Source organism: Lampetra planeri, chromosome 22 (genome assembly GCF_965212315.1).
Source record: "Lampetra planeri chromosome 22, kcLamPlan1.2.h2, whole genome shotgun sequence".
NCBI lineage: Eukaryota > Metazoa > Chordata > Hyperoartia > Petromyzontiformes > Petromyzontidae > Lampetra > Lampetra planeri.
In genome coordinates this window covers 13,334,149-13,353,018 of record NC_136128.1, presented here as the reverse complement: position 1 = coordinate 13,353,018, position 18,870 = coordinate 13,334,149, and the positions used below count along the sequence as shown (strand labels likewise).

General features: G+C 48.5%; 1 protein-coding gene across 1 annotated transcript; it reads left to right on the top strand.

Annotated features, from left to right (window-relative positions):
- The first annotated feature begins 3,768 nt into the window (after positions 1 to 3,768).
- LOC144725096 (E3 ubiquitin-protein ligase RNF19A-like) lies at positions 3,769 to 18,767 on the top strand. The gene is made up of 11 exons (XM_078604572.1): positions 3,769 to 3,911; positions 8,385 to 9,010; positions 10,406 to 10,611; positions 11,470 to 11,614; positions 13,197 to 13,359; positions 14,078 to 14,192; positions 15,170 to 15,331; positions 15,479 to 15,677; positions 15,792 to 15,935; positions 16,022 to 16,244; positions 16,632 to 18,767. Exons 2-11 carry the CDS (start codon positions 8,406 to 8,408, stop codon positions 17,247 to 17,249), a joined length of 2,580 nt encoding a protein of 859 aa, XP_078460698.1. The 5' UTR covers positions 3,769 to 3,911; positions 8,385 to 8,405; the 3' UTR covers positions 17,250 to 18,767.
- Positions 18,768 to 18,870: the final 103 nt, after the last annotated feature.

The following is an 18,870-nucleotide window of genomic DNA, read 5'->3' as shown; positions in this document are numbered from 1 at the left end:
ATACCACCACCATCTAATTTGGCTGGATCCAGGATGATAGGTAAAAGTATTGATAGCATGAAACAGGAACATTTGTTGCAATTATGCTAAAGCGATTTTCATCTGCACTTTCTGAAATGTTTGTGGTGACTTGCTTTTCTTTTTTGTCCTATTAGCAAATGCAGCATTTGCTCTGGTCGTTCTTCCATTTAGATTAAAAGCGAGAATGGTCATTTTAAGAGGTTGAGATTAATCGTTCAAGGCCAAGGGTTTATCCTTTTACGACTTTTCACCTAAGCACTTTAATGTATGTGTAGCGAGTCCAACTGAGTCGCAGACGTTCTTCAGAGGCAACACATTTATTCACAACACGTATATTCAAAAGGAGTAACTTCCCTTTACCAGATACAGCCTAGGGTGGTGACCACCCAGCTAAACTACACTACACACAGGAGTTAGAACTACGATGGACCGAACCCTCACTCGGGTCCCGACCACGTGTTTGTGCCTCTCAGGGACCCACCTTATATCCTCCCGGGTCGGGGCCGGCTCCGCCCTTGGCCCCGCCCACCTTCACGAACGTTCCAGCTCCCTCTCGAGAGCTCTCCCCGGAAACGTGATCACCCCCTAGCTCCCCCCACCTGGGGGCCTCTCGGGGCAACCCTGTCCTCGGGCTGACACTCTCTCGCTCCCCCCTGTGGGAGCCTGCATTGCACGCCATGCGTGGTGCCTACGCTATCCCAGCATACACCAAGCCCTGCTAAGGCTGGTACTACACCCACCTACGGGGTGTACGCGATGACGATGCATCGCACACCGTGCTCTGCTAGAGCCGGTCTTACTCAGCAACATACACGATGCTATCCGCGACATCGCACGCCACAGGCCTCCCGGGCCGGCACCCCACAGTGACATCCCCAATGTCACTACATATGGGATACAAATAGGTTTAGACCTAACCTGATCAATGGTTCATTCAGTGCAATTTAAGTCCATTGTGATTTGTACACCATTCGGATATTTAAATCCCCGTAATGTGAAATACAAATGCATGAGCTGGCCCAGAACCCCATGCTGAATTGCACAGCAGTGATGTGTCCAATGTGCCCTGGTAGTGCATTTCCATTCACTATTTTCACCTATTCTCATCACATTGGATATAAATTACGTGATAAGTTTGAAAGAATTGTAAAACTTACTGCATGCTCATGAACAAGGAAATTGACAATTAAATCCTCTAAACTGGACAACTTAGTCAATTATATTTTTAAAAAACCAGCGGGAAATACCCGGCGTTGCCCGGGTCAAAATAATATTTAAAACCTACTCTTAAAAATCTAACAAAAGTGCATACCGACTGTGGTGGTACCTGATATGATTACAGCAGTGCATACCGACTGTGGTGGTACCTGCTATCACTACAGTCGTACATGCTGACTCTATAGCAGTGTTTATCGACTCTATAGCACCTGACAGAGTGGCGTGGTGAGGCCTAGTCCCGTGCAGAGCCTCCGGCCTCGCCTAGATTGTCCAGCCGGCCGAGGTGGCACCTTGGCAGGCTGGGCTGCTACCACTGACCCCCCCCCCCCCAGCCACGGTCTCCCCGGCCGCTCTGCAGTAATATCTACGGCCTATAGTGGTAGCATCTACCGACTGTATAGTAGTAACTGCACACATCGTTGTGGGGGGGACATCACACAGTGAAGAATTAATGTCAGCGTTTAGAGTATTTTTATAGCATTTTTAACGTGAAAGGAAATGTCTCCCTCACTCCCACCGAAGGGGTGCAACTTGGCATGGACCGTCCCCCCCACCAAAGGCACGTGAGTTGGTATGGTCGTGCACGCGTCATAAATAAATAAATAGAAGTGCAGCACACAAAAATCCCACTAAATCGCTAATTAAACAAATTTTAAGTGGACGGATATGAAAAGGGAATAGCGCTTGTTCACCACGGGGCTTACGGCTTGGTACCTGGCTTTTTTTTAACGTAACCCCACCGTTAGAGAGGCAAATCGTTCGCAAGCGCGCAATCAGACACAAACCCACAAACAGACAATTTTTTTCTTTTATGTATATAAATAATTGGTGGCCATCTTGAAAACTGGCTGCCAGCTTGGATTTTCAAGCGGCTCCATTTTTGTTTCTCAAAAGATTCACCCTGTTGTGAATATCTTGCAAGTTTCATGCATGCATGACAATTGTAACGATTCCTGTTAAATTATGCACTTGTTTGCTCCAATCTAGATTTGTTTGCTCCACTTTATGCATTGACCTCACTACAACAGTACTCGCTAAAATGCAATGTACCAGCAATATTTATTTTCTTTTAATAAAAATTCGTTCATGTAAGGATTTCATGTTATATAGCGTAACCCATGTTAATTGTATCCCACAACGCTGACATTAATTATACAGGGTGTCCAAAAATGAATAAACCAAAAAGAAAGTTTAATAGTTGTGTAATGACAATGGAGCCTGCATGCGGTGTGAGTGGAAAAGTGGCCATGGGAGGTAATGACAGGGGAGTCAGCCTGCAGTGCGAATGCACTAGTGGCCACGGGAGGTAATGACAGGGGTATCAGTTGTGACTGCGTAGGGACTGGTGGCTACGGAGATTATCGAGAAGGGAGTGTGATCAGGTAACGGAAGAGGATGGTAGAGTCTGCCGGTGGAGCGAGCGTCCAGAGTCCGCGAGAATGATCGAGAAGGGGGGCGTGGCCTCGGTTGGTATATAAGGTAGATATGCGGGAAACTCGAGACTGTTTGGAGTGGGGTCTTCGCCTGATGTCAAGTGAACGCATCTTCAATAAAGTTCCAATTCAAGAGAAGTATGTGAAGTCATATACAGTTGTATTGTTATTCGAGATATTGATATACATTTTATATGAATATATTCATTAGTTTTAGTTTGTTGTGAATATTGATTGCTACTTTCTGTTTCAGGAGACACCCCATTTTCTTTTTCGATTTAAAGCGTTCGTGACTGCAGGGATTTATCTTCTTGGTTCTTTCGGTAAAGTCACGTAGAAGGAAATAATAAAATAATAAAAAATAAACATAATAAAATACAATTCTCACATTTCGGCCACAACGCAAGCAGCCGTCCTCAGGTGAAGAACAGGTCTGTCGGAAAGACAGCGTCTGAATGAACACCACCAAGCTTGGCAGCGTATATTTAAGCTGGGTTCGAGGAGGAAGGGCGCTTTGACAAAGGAATTTGCATATCAACAGAAGAATTTAGCATTTCTATGGAAAATGCAGATATGGGATTAGTCACTACTTGTGGAATGCGTAGGAGGTGTGGGGGGTCTCAAAGTCATATTATGCCCGTGCGTTATGTAGGATTAGCAGCAACAAAGGGAGGAAGTAGGGTTATCAGTAATAAAGGGAATGAATTTTAATAGTAAGGAGCTGCAGCAGCCAAACCACCACGTAAAAAACTAAAATATAAACTACATTAATATCATTAAAATACTAAATATACTCTCCAATAAGCTGAGCTACTAACAGTAAGTCATACATTACAATTCTATGTCGCAAAAAATATATGACTCCAGCACGTGGTGACGTCACCGGGTGGCGTTGCGCCGCGGGGAGTCGCTGGGGACGACGACTCCAGCCGCACGCGGAGCTCCGTCACGGGACGAGTCGTCGGCTCGCGGTGACGCGTCGCGCTATTGGTCCCATGTGTGGCAACACCGCGAAGTCACGGTGCTGACGTCACGATCTGTCGGCGCGCAATGACGTCTTGTCGCGCTATGACGTCATGTCGCGCCAGGGAGGGGCCGCGTGACGTCACGGGCCTGGCGCTGTCGTTAGGCGAGGCGCTCATCTTGGAGGCGACGTCGCCCCGAATGGCGGTAGAGGCGACGATGCTGTGAGAGGTTCTCACCTCGACCGTCGCACCCGCCCCGCCGGCGTGGCAGTCGGTACGTGGTGGTGGTGGCGACACCGCGAGCCAAGAGCGCGTTGAGGAGGCGGCGTTGGAGGAGGCGGGGGAGGGGAGGCCTTGTGAGGCTGCCAGCCTGGCTCGCCTAGGGAAGGGCCCGGGCTGAGTAACTCCCTCCTCTGCCTACCTCTCTCCCCTGCCCACCTCTCTCCCCTGCCCACCTCTCTCACCTTCTTCTCCTACCACTACTAGAAGCCCTCGCCATCTCCCTTGCTCTACTTCTACTACCACTAGACGCCCTCACCATTTCCCTTACCCTACTCGCCCTCCTCGCTCTCCCAACCATCACCTAGCCTCACCCTACCCTCACTCTCCCTACCTTACCCAACCATACCATCACCATACTTACCATACTCACCATACTCATACTCACCATCACCATACTCACCATCACCATCCTCACCATCACCATACTCACCATCACCATACTCACCATCACCATACTAACCATACTCACCATCACCATATTAACCATACTCACCATCACCATACTCACCCTCTCTAAACCATCATCGCTACCCTCCCCACGCTGCTCTCGCCACCTTCGTAACCCTCCTCGCCCTCTTCCTCACCCTTCATTCCTCACCCCCTGCCCTCCCCACACGAGTACTCTCCCTTCTCACCCTCTGTACCGTCCTCATTGCTCGCCCCTCTCTCCCTGGCGACCCAGTTGTCTTTGTCAGCACCCACGGCCCTCCTTACCCTTCCGTTCTTGCGCACCTTGATCTGCCCTCTCTATGCAACGGCCCCCATGGTAAGGCCAGCGAATAAACAATATTACAGCGGCACGTTGTGAGTGTAATACGGCGTCTACACGCGCCTGTATCAAGACGCGATACAGAAACAGTGGTCGTGTTGTAGTACAGAATTCGTCATATGCCTATAAAACAAGGAAATTATTCAGTCTCGCCTTCAACGGAGAGGGAGGAGGTTAACTGTTGGGCTTGGACAGAAGCCTTCGTTGCTGAAGCGGACAGTGTGTGGAGGAGAGTAGAGCGAGAAGAGATGAACGAGAGTGTGTGAAGAAGGGCAGGGGAGAGATCGGAGAGTATGGCGGGGACTGGAGCGAGAGGAGAATGCGAGCAGGGCGGTATATGAGGTGAGGGGAGAAGTAGGAGAGTGCGGGGAGTACAGCGAGATTAGAGGAGAGATGTAAGCAGGTGCGAGTTCGTGGATGATTGTGAAGACGGTGACTGGGATCTTGAAGTTGATCCCATACTTGATGGGACGCCAGTGGAGTAATTGGAATCATTGTTGGACCGTGGTCTCTTATAGGTGCGACGTAGCGGTGTTATTGTGGACCATCTGGAGTTTGTTGATGAGAGGGTTGATGTGGCCGAAGAGGAGAGGGGTTGCAGTAGTCGAATCGGGATGTAATTTAGGCATGGGTTAGAGTCGCAGCAGCTACGGTAAAGAAACGGCAGATGTGGGAGATGTTGAGTCGATTGAGAGATGGAGTCCTGAGAATAGAACTATCACTATAATTCTTAGTATGTTGTTGCCACTTGGAAGTGTTCAAAGAGGTGCATTTTCAAATTGGAGTATGCTGAGAGTAAACGTTTACAACTTTACATGATCGTTAGAACCAGTCCAAGATAAGACGGTTTCAAGACTACGTGAGATGGGAAAGCGAGATTACTATATGATGAGAATGGTGCTATAGAGCTGATTGTAATTACAACTGTAGATTTTGCCAAGAGGGAGGAGATGTATTGTAAAGAAAGAGGAGAACCAGGAGATAAGTGTACCAGATATGCCAGCATAGTTTTGGAGATGGCCAAAGAGGATATGGTCTGTGGTGTCGAGCAGCACTAAGGTCTAATAACTCGGAGCGAGATTGATCCACAGTATAAGAAGTAATTTACCACATGTCGTGTTGCAGACAAGCAGAAGTCTGGGCTTTATGAGGATACTACATTACACCACGTTACAATGGAGACAATGTCGAACTCGAGCAAGGATGGGCCGTCTCCGTGTGGGCCCGAGCTCAGGAATCTGCCCTAGCTAGCGCCTGCGTGCGGTGCAGGAGCAGCACCCAATATTTACTGACATTTAGGCGACATGGCAAAGTTCAGAACCTAAATTTCCCTCTTAAATGTCGTCACGCGAACAAAAACATGCATGTCCAATAGTTGAACTATGGTGGACAGTGGTGGCACATGCCTGTAATCCATCGTAAAAAAGGGAGGGGTGGTAGATCGCACAATTGGGAAACACCATGTCTTGCCAGAAGAAGGTGGTAAATCAAATGCAGACTCCAACTGTTCCATCAAGATAGAATGTTTCCTCCTCTCACACGTGGGCTTACCCCCACATTACAACAATCATTATTTGGCTGAAAACATCTTAATATATAGAGGACCGCACAACTTGGGAAATTGTTTGTAGTACCAGCACATTGCCTGGGCTACCTTCCAGGTTGTCAGTGATTCCTTGTGCATCTGAGTCATTCTCTGTCTTCGAGAGTGAATGAATACTTTGCATGTTACAAGGTGAAATAATTATTACATGGACGTTGTTGGCACGGAGGTGGAGGTCTCTGAACCTGTATTGACCATGTATGAACGTGGCATTGTCAGATGCAGTCCAACATTTGCCATCTTAGTGTCTTATGGAAAGTTGACAGTACTGTACTGCAGCACTACAGCAATCGGGCAACACTTGAAGCAAAGCCGCGTATGCTAATGTTCCTTTAGGTATGTTTCTAGAAATAGTCTGGTTTATTGCCCTGCGTGGCCTTTTCTATACCATTGGGTAGGTAGAGAGTTCAGTTGATGTGGGCCTATGATCCAAGCCAAAACTTGGCAAGTGAGCATTGATGGAATGCACGGTTACTGGGCCACTTTAACAGAAGTGCAAGTTTTCGTGTATGATGTTTAATCCATGCGTTTCACAAGTGTGGCATTTGTGTGGTTAACTTGCCACAATAAGGCACAGACATGTATGGCATTCGTTTAGGCCCAATCCAAAAAACATTAAACAGAGCATCACACTTCAACTGTCCACTGACCCTTTGACATTAATTCCAGGCCAAATCTAGAAACTCAGATGTCTGTTGCTGTAAAAAGTAATGTTGGGTTATCTTCCTGCATGACAAGTGGATTGCTGTTTTCTTGTGTTTGCCTGTGGCCCACACTGAGCACGTGCTTTCAACCAGACCTTTTTGGTTTCACAATTCTTGCCAGGTACGCAATTAGACCGGTCCGATAATAACGATTCGAGAAGAGTCAGTGACGTGGCCACTTGTTGCAGATGTTTGTGGTTTGATCTGGCAGGCCACTGGTGTATTAACGATAACATACTATGCGACGTCTTTTTCATAGTGGATGTCATAAAAACACGTGGTGCCATTCGAAGAAGAATCTGTTGTGTACTGGCTTCATGGTCCAAAATGCCAACTTTGTAAAATTACTTACAAATTACTGAACTGGCAAACCAAAACGGCAATTGTTGCCACCTACTGCAAACACTTTACACAACTTTCCTGAAAACAAGCGAAACAAAGTCTTGAGTCATGTTGCTGCTCATGTCATGGCTTTGGTAGGGATGATTGTGGTGTGAAGGGCATAGGAACCTTTCACTAGAATAATGCAAGAACCAGTGATATGAGGCGTAAGATCCAGTTTTGGTGTTTTATGCGATTGACATGTGGAAAACTCTTCTAGAGTAGTGGTTCTCAAAGTGTGGTCCCCAGGACCACCAGTGGCCTGCGATGGTCCTCCAGATGGTCTGCGGGCTGATGCGGATGCAGGTTGATCCGGAAATAATGACAATGTTTATACTTCTTGTTTCGGATATTAATTGATATTTTACTCATGTTTAATTTAATTTATGAATGAGGTTAAGTAAACTACCCTAACATCTAAATGCCCCCCTTAAAAAATAACTTTCAGCTGCGTAAAAAAAATATTTATGTTCTGGTAATATGAATCATTTTGTATTCCTACATTTAGAGAATGCGTTTTGTCACCAGGGGTGGGGACTGTGAGGTCTGCGGATATGTTTACATTGGCCAAGTGGTCCGCTGGCCAAAAAAGTTTGACAAACACTGATCTAGTGTTGTTTATTTCTGTGATAGGTATCCAAGCATATTTTAGATTTACTTTGACAAAGTTGCTCAACTAAGTCCATGTCTGCATTAGGGGAGCATCATTGATGGCAGTGGAAGTTTTAATAAAAAATGTTTTATCTGGCTTGCTAACAATTTGCATATTTTATGCACATTAACAATATTTCTTATGAAAACAGGTGTTTATTTACTAGACACCTACAGATATGATACAATTAAGTATCATAATACCACACTAGTCTGGTGTGAAGAAGTGGGTTTACATCACATCTATGATAAAAGGACTGAGCGTGCTACTACATCTTGTGATCTGAACCCTTGATCCTGTTGCGTTTATAACTGTGTGTGTGTGTGCCGTGTGATTCAATCCTGTGTCTTGTACAGTGGTGGTTCTTTTCCCACGATATGAGCCTGTATCGTCGGCAAAGGATGGGTTCCGAGCGTGACTCCCAGTCGGCCACGTCCTCAGTTAGCCTACCATCTATTGTGAAGCCACGCAAGCAGCGCCGCTTCTCCTTACGTGGCCTCTTCGGCCGCAAGCCAGGCCCCAAGCCACGACCTGCCGACCCGGCGCCTGAGGGCGTCATCGCCAGCATCGAGAGCATCCATTCAGAGATGGTATCCGCCGACAAGATGTCCACCAGCTCCGGTGACGTGTTGTCAGACGCACCGCTGGCGTCGGGCAGCGGCGCTGGTGCCTTGCGGGTGAGCGGCTCGGATGCACTGGAGTGCCCGCTGTGTCTGGTGCGCCGTTCGGCCGAGCACTTTCCAGAGCTGCTCTCCTGCCCTCACCGCTCGTGCCTCGACTGCCTGCGACAGTATCTGCGCATCGAGATCTCCGAGTCGCGCGTCAATATCTGCTGCCCAGAATGTGCCGAGCGCCTAAACCCGCACGACATTCAGCGCATCCTGGCGGATGCCACACTCATGGGCAAGTACGAGGAGTTCATGCTGCGGCGATTCCTCGTTGCTGATCCGGACTGTCGGTGGTGCCCGGCACCAGACTGTGGGTAAGAATTGCAGGGGTTGCAAGTGGGTTGGTGAGAGGGATTGTGTTAGAGTTGTAGTAGGTGAATAACCAGTGGATGGGTCAGTGTGCAAATGGTTGGCTGAGTTAGGTGGTAGGGTGAGTAAATCGGCATGTTGGTGGGCAAGTGATTGGGTTAGTAAATGAGTGAGTGGATTGTTCGGTGATTGAGTTCAGGACTGTTGGGTTTGTACCCTTATTGGCATCTGGCCTTGGGTAACTCCCAGCTTTCACGTTCAGCATCTTTGTTCCATTTTTAAGCCATGATGCACTGGTCTATTTTTCAGTCCCATGGGAAAATGCAAGTGTTCGAGTTCCTTGAAACGACCGATTTCTATCATCATGCACTCAATGTCTGGACTGAACAAGTATAATGCTTTTTGATATAGTCAACCAGCTTATCAGATAAAACAGTGACAACACATACAAAATTTGTCTCTGGAATAATGTCTAAATGTTGAAAATAACCATACAATTATTAAAGAAAAGAAAATGTTATGATGCTGCAGTGGCTGTTGCAATTATCAAAAAAAGTACTCTGAATTTGTGATAAGAAGGGCCGTTACCCAAAACGTCGCCTATTATATATATATTTTTTTATTTTTAAGGCCATGGCGTTGACGAATGTGAGGTTTATTTTTTTAAAGAAATTGCACGTTGTGCTCGTACAGTTAGGTACAGATTTTAAAGCTATTAGTTGCTTACAAATCCTTTTGATGAGAGCTGTCTAAGTGAAATGTGCTGACTTAAAATTCAATTGAAATCCATCTCCTGCAGTCGTCTTAATTCAATAATCTAGGAGTGCATATTAGCAGCATCAGATTCAAGTAAATTTGGGTTTTAGGTTAAAATGTGCGTCTATAATTAACATGGCCCAGCAGCTGCACATTCTCGACTTGTTGCAGAGGTTCGTAATTCGCATCCAGCAAATTGGCCTAGTTCATACTGTCGAGTACATTAACCATAACATACTATGCACCGTCTGCTTCACAGTGGACATTAAAAATGCTGTGGCATAATTCGAATAAGTGCAGGCCATTGTAACGGTATCATAGTCCAAATTTGCAAATTCGAAATATTTCTCAAATTACTTAATTGGAAAATATGGAAATCACCCCCTACTGCATAAACATAGCAGTACTCTCCAACTGAGTCTCGATACTCGGCGATACTTTCTTAGGTAAACAAGTGTAATAACAGTGTTTGAGAATAAGAACTGTGAAGGGACCCACTTTTGATGACTGAAACGATACAGGAATGCATAAGTTCGTGAGGGACTACCAGAGCCTAGCGATAGGGATAACATGTGCTTTAAGTTTAGCATTGTCACTGAAATGGCCGCAAAAATGCAAGCACGGTTGTGTTGTGCCTCTTCTAGGTTTGCGGTGATTGCTGCAGGCTGTGCAAGCTGCCCAAAGCTAACTTGTGAGCGCGAGGGCTGTGGCACCGAGTTCTGCTATCACTGCAAAGCCATGTGGCACCCCAACCAGACATGTGATGCCGCACGCCAGCAGCGGTCTGCCACACTGCGCTTGCGCTCCATTCAGTCAGCCAGCGCCAGCTACAGCCAGGATGGTGCTCATGGTGAGACCTTTGCCGGAGCCGTCTTGCTCTGTGGGCCAGCAAACGCTCTGCCATTTCCTGGAGTTGTTTGGTGGTGCTTGTATTGTCAGAGTTGTCATGTCTTGCTTGTGCTAACCTGTGTGTGTGAACATTTGAGAGAGTGGTATTCCTGGTGTCCTCATGAATCCAGTGATATTTCTGATACTGAAAACTCCTCCCTAGCTGGTTGATGCTCAATATTACAAAATTTCAATTGGTACAAAAATGTGACTAAATGTCATGAAGTATACAAAATGCATATGATTATAAGTTAACTACATTTGTATGATGTGCGCAGTGGGTGGGGTGGTGTGCGACGTGTGTCTGGGTTAATGTGTGCGTGGGACAATGTATGCGTGTGGAGTAGTGTGTGATGTATGTGCATATGGAGTGGTGTGTACGTTTGTGCATGTAAAGTCGTGTGGGATGTGTGAGAAGCAGTGGTGTCACGGTTAGCATGCTGTGCTACGAATCCGGCAACCCAGGTTCGATTCCCGCTCACGTCCAACACCAGTGACGATTATCTCAACCGGTTCTGGGCCTCCCCCTGGTCAATTCCGCCTGAAATGAATACCAAGTGCGGTGTGTAAACATCGCTGCTAGGGAGGCAAAGTCGGCCGGGAGTGGTGCTTCCCACACACCCTCTCGTGTGTGGCCTTAATAGGTGCTCGCGAACAGCACTTGTCCAAACAGTGTTAAGGCTATAGGAGGGATCTTTGTATTTTAAGTGTGTGTACATGGGGCAGTGTGGTGTGTATGTAGGTTGGTGTGTGACGTGCGTGTGTGAGGTGGTGTGCGTGTGGAGCAGTTTTTGACGTACACACGTGTGTGTGGTTGCAGCGGATGACATCAAACCATGCCCGCGTTGTGCCGCTTACATCATGAAGATGAACGACGGCAGCTGTAACCATATGACGTGTGCCGTGTGTGGGTGTGAGTTCTGCTGGCTCTGCATGAAGGAAATCTCTGATCTGCACTACCTCAGGTAAACAGTTGTGAGTTCAACTGAGTTGCAGATGTACTTCTTGGAGGCAACACATTTATTGATACCAACACATGGGGTACTGCCCCTTAACAAGATAACAACCTCTGGTGGTGGACCACCAGGCTAACTGCACTAATTACACTGGAGTTAGCTACGACAGACCGGACCCTAGCTTGGGTCCCGGTCCACGTGTTGGTGACTCTTGTAGGACGTGGAATGGAGATTCTTCAGGATTAACAACAACGGCCGGTCCCTCTCGGGGACCCGGCTTCTATCTTCTGCGGCGGGGCTGGCTCCGCCCTTAGCCACGACTACCTTCTCGAACCCTCGAGCAGGATCTCGACCCTGACACGTGACCACCCCTAGCCCCCACCTGGGGCCCCTGTGTAGACTTTACCAGTCACGTGTCTTCTAGGGTCAACCGTGGCCTATAGTAACCACATTCCCTTGACCGGCACCCTGACACCGCATCCTGTAGGGGTCGGCACTGCACGCAGAGCGTTGTGCCATCTAGCATTGTCAGTCAGCGCTCACCGAGCCCCTCTAGGGCCGGTACTGCACCCACATGTACGTGGTGCCCGCGATGTCGCTACACCCCACGCCGTGCCTCTAGAGCCGGCATTACACCGTGACATCCGCGATGTTACTACATCCGCCATGTCACTACTACTACTACGATGTTACTACAGCTGCGATGTTACTACGTCCGCGATGTTACTACATCCGCGATGTTACTACGTCTGCGATGTCACTAGTACTACTACGATGTTACTACATCTGCGATGTTACTACGTCCGCGATGTTACTACATCCGCGATGTTACTACGTCCGCGATGTTACTACTACTACGATGTTACTACATCCGCGATGTTACTACGTCCGCGATGTTACTACATCCGCGATGTTACTACGTCCGCGATGTTACTACTACTACGATGTTACTACATCCGCGATGTTACTACATCTACTACTACATCCGCGATATTACTACATCCGCAATGTTCAATACTTAATCCTTTAGTAATAAGGTTAGGTACACAGCAACCAAAAATAGACACATGACAATTTAAATAAGTACTGTTCTGTATGCCAAATACACAAAAAAACGAAGTAATTATAATAAACATGTAAAAACCCTATGCAAAAAAGATTCCTAGACAATAAACATTATAAATAATGAATAAATGCTGCACTTACCGGTGATGATGATCCAAAACAGGTGTGTGTTCGTACTATAGTGCTATAGTTAGCGCGCTGCGAACCGGCTACCCAAGTTCAATTCCTTCTCACGCCCAACACCAGTGACCATTACCTGAATCGGTCCTGGGCCTCCCCAAGGTCGACTCGCAGCACTTGCCCCAACAGTCTGTTAATAGGCTGTACGGGGGACTTTGGTCCCTACAGTATACTCACGAAAGGCCAAAACTAATCCCCGCGATAGCTAAATTGGTATACAAAGAGGTTGCCCGTGATAGGTCGAAACCGTGAACGATAAACCTGCGATATTCAAAGGTCTCCCGTAAATGTTAACAGTTACTGAGAGTTTTGACTTGGATGCATTTCTGTGTCTGGTGGAGCATAGCCCCTCGGGCTGCACGTTTTGGGGAAAGAAGCCTTGGAGTCGCAAGAAAAAGATTCTGTGGCAGTTGGGCACCCTAGTGGGTGCCCCTGTTGGCATCGCCCTCATCGCCGGCGTTGCCGTGCCCGCCATGATAATCGGCATCCCTGTCTACGTTGGGAGGAAGGTGACCAACTCGTTCATCCACCCGCTCGGACAATTACCCACGAACTCGACCCAACCATTCACTTTTGCGCACACCATCCACTCAATCGCACATGCTCACACCCACATATTTACCCACACACTCAACCACCCTCGCCCTCAATCACCCAACTACTCACCCACCCAATTATTTAATCACAATATCAAAAGACAAACATCTCCCGTATAGCCTTAACAGACTGTTGGGGCAAGTGCTATTAATGAGCACCTATGAAGGCCAGCACAGCACACAAGGAGTGGGTGACCAATACCACGTCTCGCCGCCTTTGTCTTCCGCGTGGTGATGTTTATACATCACACCAGGTACTCATTTGAGGCCGAGTCAACCTAGGGAAGGCCCGGGACTGCTTCAGATAATCGTCACTGGTGTTGGCCGTAAACGGAAATCGAACTCGGGTCACCGGGTTCATAGCGCAGCGTGCTTGCCATTACACTGTTGCTCCCCTCAATCACGATACCATTCACATACCCACACATCCACCCAAACACCCTTCCTCTTACCTACCCGTTCACTCACCATTCCGCCTTACTCGTAATAGTTAATTAGGACATGTACAAGGATGAATGTGTTATAGCAGGGGGTACGACATGATATGCATAATGCAGTGGAATAGGCAAATGATTGGAGTGATGTGCGTATTTCAAGATTCAAGTTGTCCTCTCTGAATCCGTTCAAGCAGATTCACCGGCGGCTCGAAGGCAAGAATGTCTCCAGACATCGTCGGAACCTCGCCATCACAGGTGGCGTGGCGCTGTCTGTCATCGTTTCGCCCGTCATAGCTGCTGTCACAGTTGGTACGTGCAACTCTCGTTTCCAATCAGTGACAACCTTAACCCTTCTTTACATACTCTTTGGTTCTTTTGGTAAAGTCACGTAGTTAGAAATAAAATAAAACAAATCACGACGTTTCGATTGCAACACAAGCAATCATCATTAGGTGGGAAAACCACAGCAATAAAAAATTGCTGAAGTGGGAGAGAGAGCTGCCGTGGCAAGAGGTTATATAGGTAAGAAAGGGGGGAGAGAGGGGGGGGGTAGGGGGAGGGGGGCACTGCATGAGCGCTAGGGGGGGAGGACGTGGACGTGAGGCGAGGGGGGGGAGTGGGCGGGGCTGAAAGTGGGAGGCCGGGAAAACTGGGGATGCCTTCTTGTTCTTAACCCTTCTTGTTGACAAAAAATTAATATGTCATACTATATCTTGCCTGTCCACTGCAATCCCAAACCCTTACATCTTAACCAATATCACAACATATTCTACACTCGAGTTTCACTCCAAAATAACATCACAGCCATTTACCATACAATCTAATCCCTTTAATGCTCTGGCCTTATTTATTTATGTTTAGCCTTATTGTCGGCCAGGTGGCTCAGTGGCAGAGCAGCGGCTCACAATCAAAAGTTTGTGAGTTGATATCCTGGCTGGGGATTGACTCGGCCAATCATTCCTTTAGGGTCGAGAAAAAAAATACCACTTTGGAGAAGGCAAAAGTGGTTGTCTTGTGGAGACTCATCCCCAACATAGGAATTTACACCACTGGTTCAACAATAAGTGAAGGATGATCTTCACCTAGATGCTCAATTTGAGGAGGAAATCAATGACTTAACCGTAATCATATATTTCCGTGAACCCTCCGACCATAACCTTGACTTTTGGTGTGCATATATCTCTAACCTCTAGCCCCAGTCACTGATTGTATAACCGTGAGGCTCAGCTATACTCTTGCCCACTGAAGCTCCATGCTGACACTGGTGCCCGTCTGCGCTGTGCCAGGCATCGGGGTTCCCATCATGCTGGCGTACGTGTACGGGGTGGTGCCCGTGTCGCTGTGCCGCAGTGGGGGATGCGGCGTGTCCACCGGCAACGGTAGAGGCGTCCGCATCGAGTTTGACGATGACCACGACGTCAACATGGGGGGCACCAACACAGTAGGAGGTGAGGGGCACACACATTGCGTACGCGTGAAGTGGAGCAACTCTATACCACAATGTGCATGTATCTGTAGTGTATGTGTCTTACGTATTGGAGCGGCAACGAATGGGTGCCTGGAGAAACTGAAGTGCCCTTGTGCTGGAATGGCAGACACCGCGTCGGTGGCCGAGGCACGGCACAGCGTGACGAACCCCAGCATCGGAGAGAGCAGTGTGGGTGGCCTGACAGCCAGCCTGAGCGCCAGTGGGAGTCACATGGAGCGTGCGGGTGTGATCCGTGACAACGTGAGCGAGACTGCCAGCACCATGGCCCTGGCAGGGACGTCCATTACAGGCAGCTGCTATAGCAGGTACGTGCTTACTGGCTTGCGAAGAGGATCTTAACGTTCCTTGGTAAATTACCAGGCGACGCTGCGCTGGATGTAACGCACGGTAACGGTGGTGGTGTTGATGATGGTGTGCAGGCTGGAGGTTCATGCCGACGTAGCCAAGGAGCGCTGCAGCTTGAGCGGCGAGTCGGCCACTGTGAGCCTGGCGGCTGCGAGCGACAACGCCAGCACCCAAGCCAATGCCGGTTCCATTGTCGGCCCCTACTATGCTCGAGACAGGCAGGCAGCCTCACCCATGTGCACACATTGCGCTTGCCTTTGTTGCGAGGGTTCTTTCGCTTGTAACACATCGATCTGCCCAGCAGGGATGGCACCAACATTGAGGTGCAGGTTGACATCGAGACTCGCCCAAGCAAGCCAAGGCACGGCAGTGGAAGCAGTGGCAACACGGAGGATGTGGGGCTCGCGGGGGTCCCCGCTAGAGGCCCTCCTGACACGAAGTACAAGGGAGGAAAGCGCATGAAAGAGTGTGGCCTGAGCAAGAAGGGAAAGGCCAGCAGCAAGCGCAAGGCCAGCATGAAGATCAAGGTAATGGGTGGTGCCATTACACACATTTTCCCTGCTGTTATTCGCTACTAGCACAACAACGGTATTCACATCGTGGCAACTCTTGCTGCATTACCCTGCATTTGGGTTGGTCATCATGTATACGTTTGTGAGTGTGTGTGCGCGTCAGCTGCGTAACACTGGAAGCTTCTTGGCCACAGTCATGCCCTCCCTTCTCTTTGCTTGTGAAACGTTGACCCTCTAATGGAACATCTGCGCTGATTTGAAATATTCAGCTTCGGAGTGCACCTGGCCTGGCAGAAGTGCCGTGGTGACGTCACCGCCACTTAGTGGCGAATGGCGATTGTTATTGTTGTTGCGTGCGTTGATGATCACACATGTGTATGCACTTGTGTCCTTGGTTCCCAGGAGGTTCGTGAAGACATGGATACGCAGCTGCTGGAACGAGGCAGCGTGCACTCCAGCGAGCTGGACTCCCCGTCCCTCAGTGACTCCATGCCATCGGTTGCCGACTCGCACTCCAGCCACTTTTCAGAGTTCTCTGATCGCGAGAGCACGAAGACTACCGGCAGCAGCCACAATAACAGCGCTGAGACGCACGCCACGCCACGTTATATGGCGCCAGCTCCCACCAATAGCCAGCCACTTACGCAGGTGGAGAGCGACCGTCTGGAGGGTTGCCCTTCCGTCGGAGCCCAGATGGGTGCTGTGTATGGCCAGCCGGGGCCCTCGCCCACTGTAATGGGGCCCTGTGCCACAAGCACGGTGAGTGGGCCGTCCAGCCCCTCTCTCACTCTGGCAAGCCCATCTATTCCACTGGGGCCACCTAAAGAGTCAGTGGCGCAGCTAAACAGCCCTCACGGCCTCACTGCAGCACCTGTCTGCAGTGACCCGGGGCCAGCAGCCTCCCAAGCCCCAGCCGGGGCCATCTCGCGTGACCCCCCAGCAGGGCCGAGTCCCCGGCTGGCGGCGGTGACGCACGGAGCGAACGAGACCAAGCGCACGGTCATCCACACTGACATATGAAGCGCCCATGGCCTGGGTCACCCATTGTCCGGTCTATTTACACAATAGCTTGTTTGCTCGCTGGCTGACCTGACAACCATTTAAAATCTGTTAAGATGGGCCTGATGCTTTCTTTTGGCTACCAGCAGCACCAGCGTGCTCTTAGTGGCACAAACTGTTGCACTGATTTGTGCTTTATGGCAAGTTATGATAAATAAGGATCTGAATTATTAAACAGGTATAACACGTTTCGGTTTTCTTTCTCATGTTATCCCTTACAAGACACAAGTTGCAAATGAAGACTCGTGGGCAAACAAAATAATTTGGCAAAGGCTGGAGTTGAACTGCCCAGAGGAAATCTCAATTCGGAATGGCATAGTAAGAGTGCAAGGGTCATGTGAGGCTGGTGAAGAAATAGCGTGAGGTGGTAAGGACAGTACCTTGTGCGTTTGGAGGGGATGTCAGCCAGGGTAATTGCACTGTTCCTCATGTCAATTTTCTTTGCCCTTTAATAGGATATTATGAAGACAGCCACGTTAGGTTGCTGAGAAAAAGTCACTGCTGCTTAAAATTTATTTCAAAACTATTGACATGGATGTACCCACGGTAAGACCAGGGATACAAAGCAGAGGTCAGGCTTGGTAAGGTAGAAACACAACCTTGCAATCGTTGTTGGCCTTTAGCACCAACGGGAAAGCCTCACTGACAAGCCTTGCAAATCTCTAGGCGCCGAAGCTTTTACTCCATATGCCATGCGGCAGCCAGATAGGTTGCGTGTGTTTGTGCAGAATTGTAATATATTTAAAGGGAAACTGCATGTATGGGCAGGCCTTGTATTGCGTGTAATTTCTGAGCCGTGTTGAGGTCATTGTTCGAGGTAAGGGACCAAAGGGGTTCACACTCAAATGGGGCTGATGGTCCCGTGGTGCAGGTTACACTTGTACAGTTGCGAACTTGATGCATCGGCCATCTTAGCCTTAACTTTTTGTTTCTCATGCTACCCTGTCCGCACCGTTTAGTTTCCATTCCTAAAATATGTGCAATATTTGAAATGTTAGTTAACATGGCGTCGCTTGTTTATAAACAGTTTTACTTTAGACAACTGATCTTTTTTTTATTTTAATTTTTACAAGTGACGGTGTTTGACAGAAACCGTGCTGTTGTATTTGTGCTGGCGCGCTGGAGGCGTGCTATGTCCATGTGCGTCCGTCCTCTCACCACCAGTTCCTGTGTGCGACCTCCTCTCCTGCAGTATCTGGCTCTCATTGTCAGGAAGGACGACTCCCAGATTGTTGAGTCTTCAGAAAACAGATTCCATCCATAACTGGGAGGGCTCTGGTGCCAGAGTACATCGTGGCATGCGTGTAAGTGATTGGGAGCGGTCCAGATAGTGCTCTAAAGCAGTTCCCACATGTGCAGGTCGTATTTGGTTGAGCCCTTTCTCTGGCTCGTCGACTGCTGGTTGTACACTTGGTTTATTCTGATTGCTTAAAAACTTTTGTTCAACAGAAGCATTTAATAAATACAATTTTAAAAATCCCTGCCACCGAGTTGTCTTTGGTGACGTCCACGTCTATCCAAAGTGGCACGGAAGCAATGCCTGCCTGAGCCTCTGTGGTGGCCACATCTCATCTTTTGCACT

Bases quoted from the DNA above. Each gene is read 5' to 3' on its own strand.
- LOC144725096 (XM_078604572.1), top strand. From the start codon at position 8,406: ATGAGCCTGTATCGTCGGCAAAGGATGGGTTCCGAGCGTGACTCCCAG. The intron at 9,011-10,405 runs GTAAGAATTGCA...TGCCTCTTCTAG, and splicing joins TGCCCGGCACCAGACTGTGG to GTTTGCGGTGATTGCTGCAG. The intron at 11,615-13,196 runs GTAAACAGTTGT...GGTGGAGCATAG, and splicing joins TCTGATCTGCACTACCTCAG to CCCCTCGGGCTGCACGTTTT.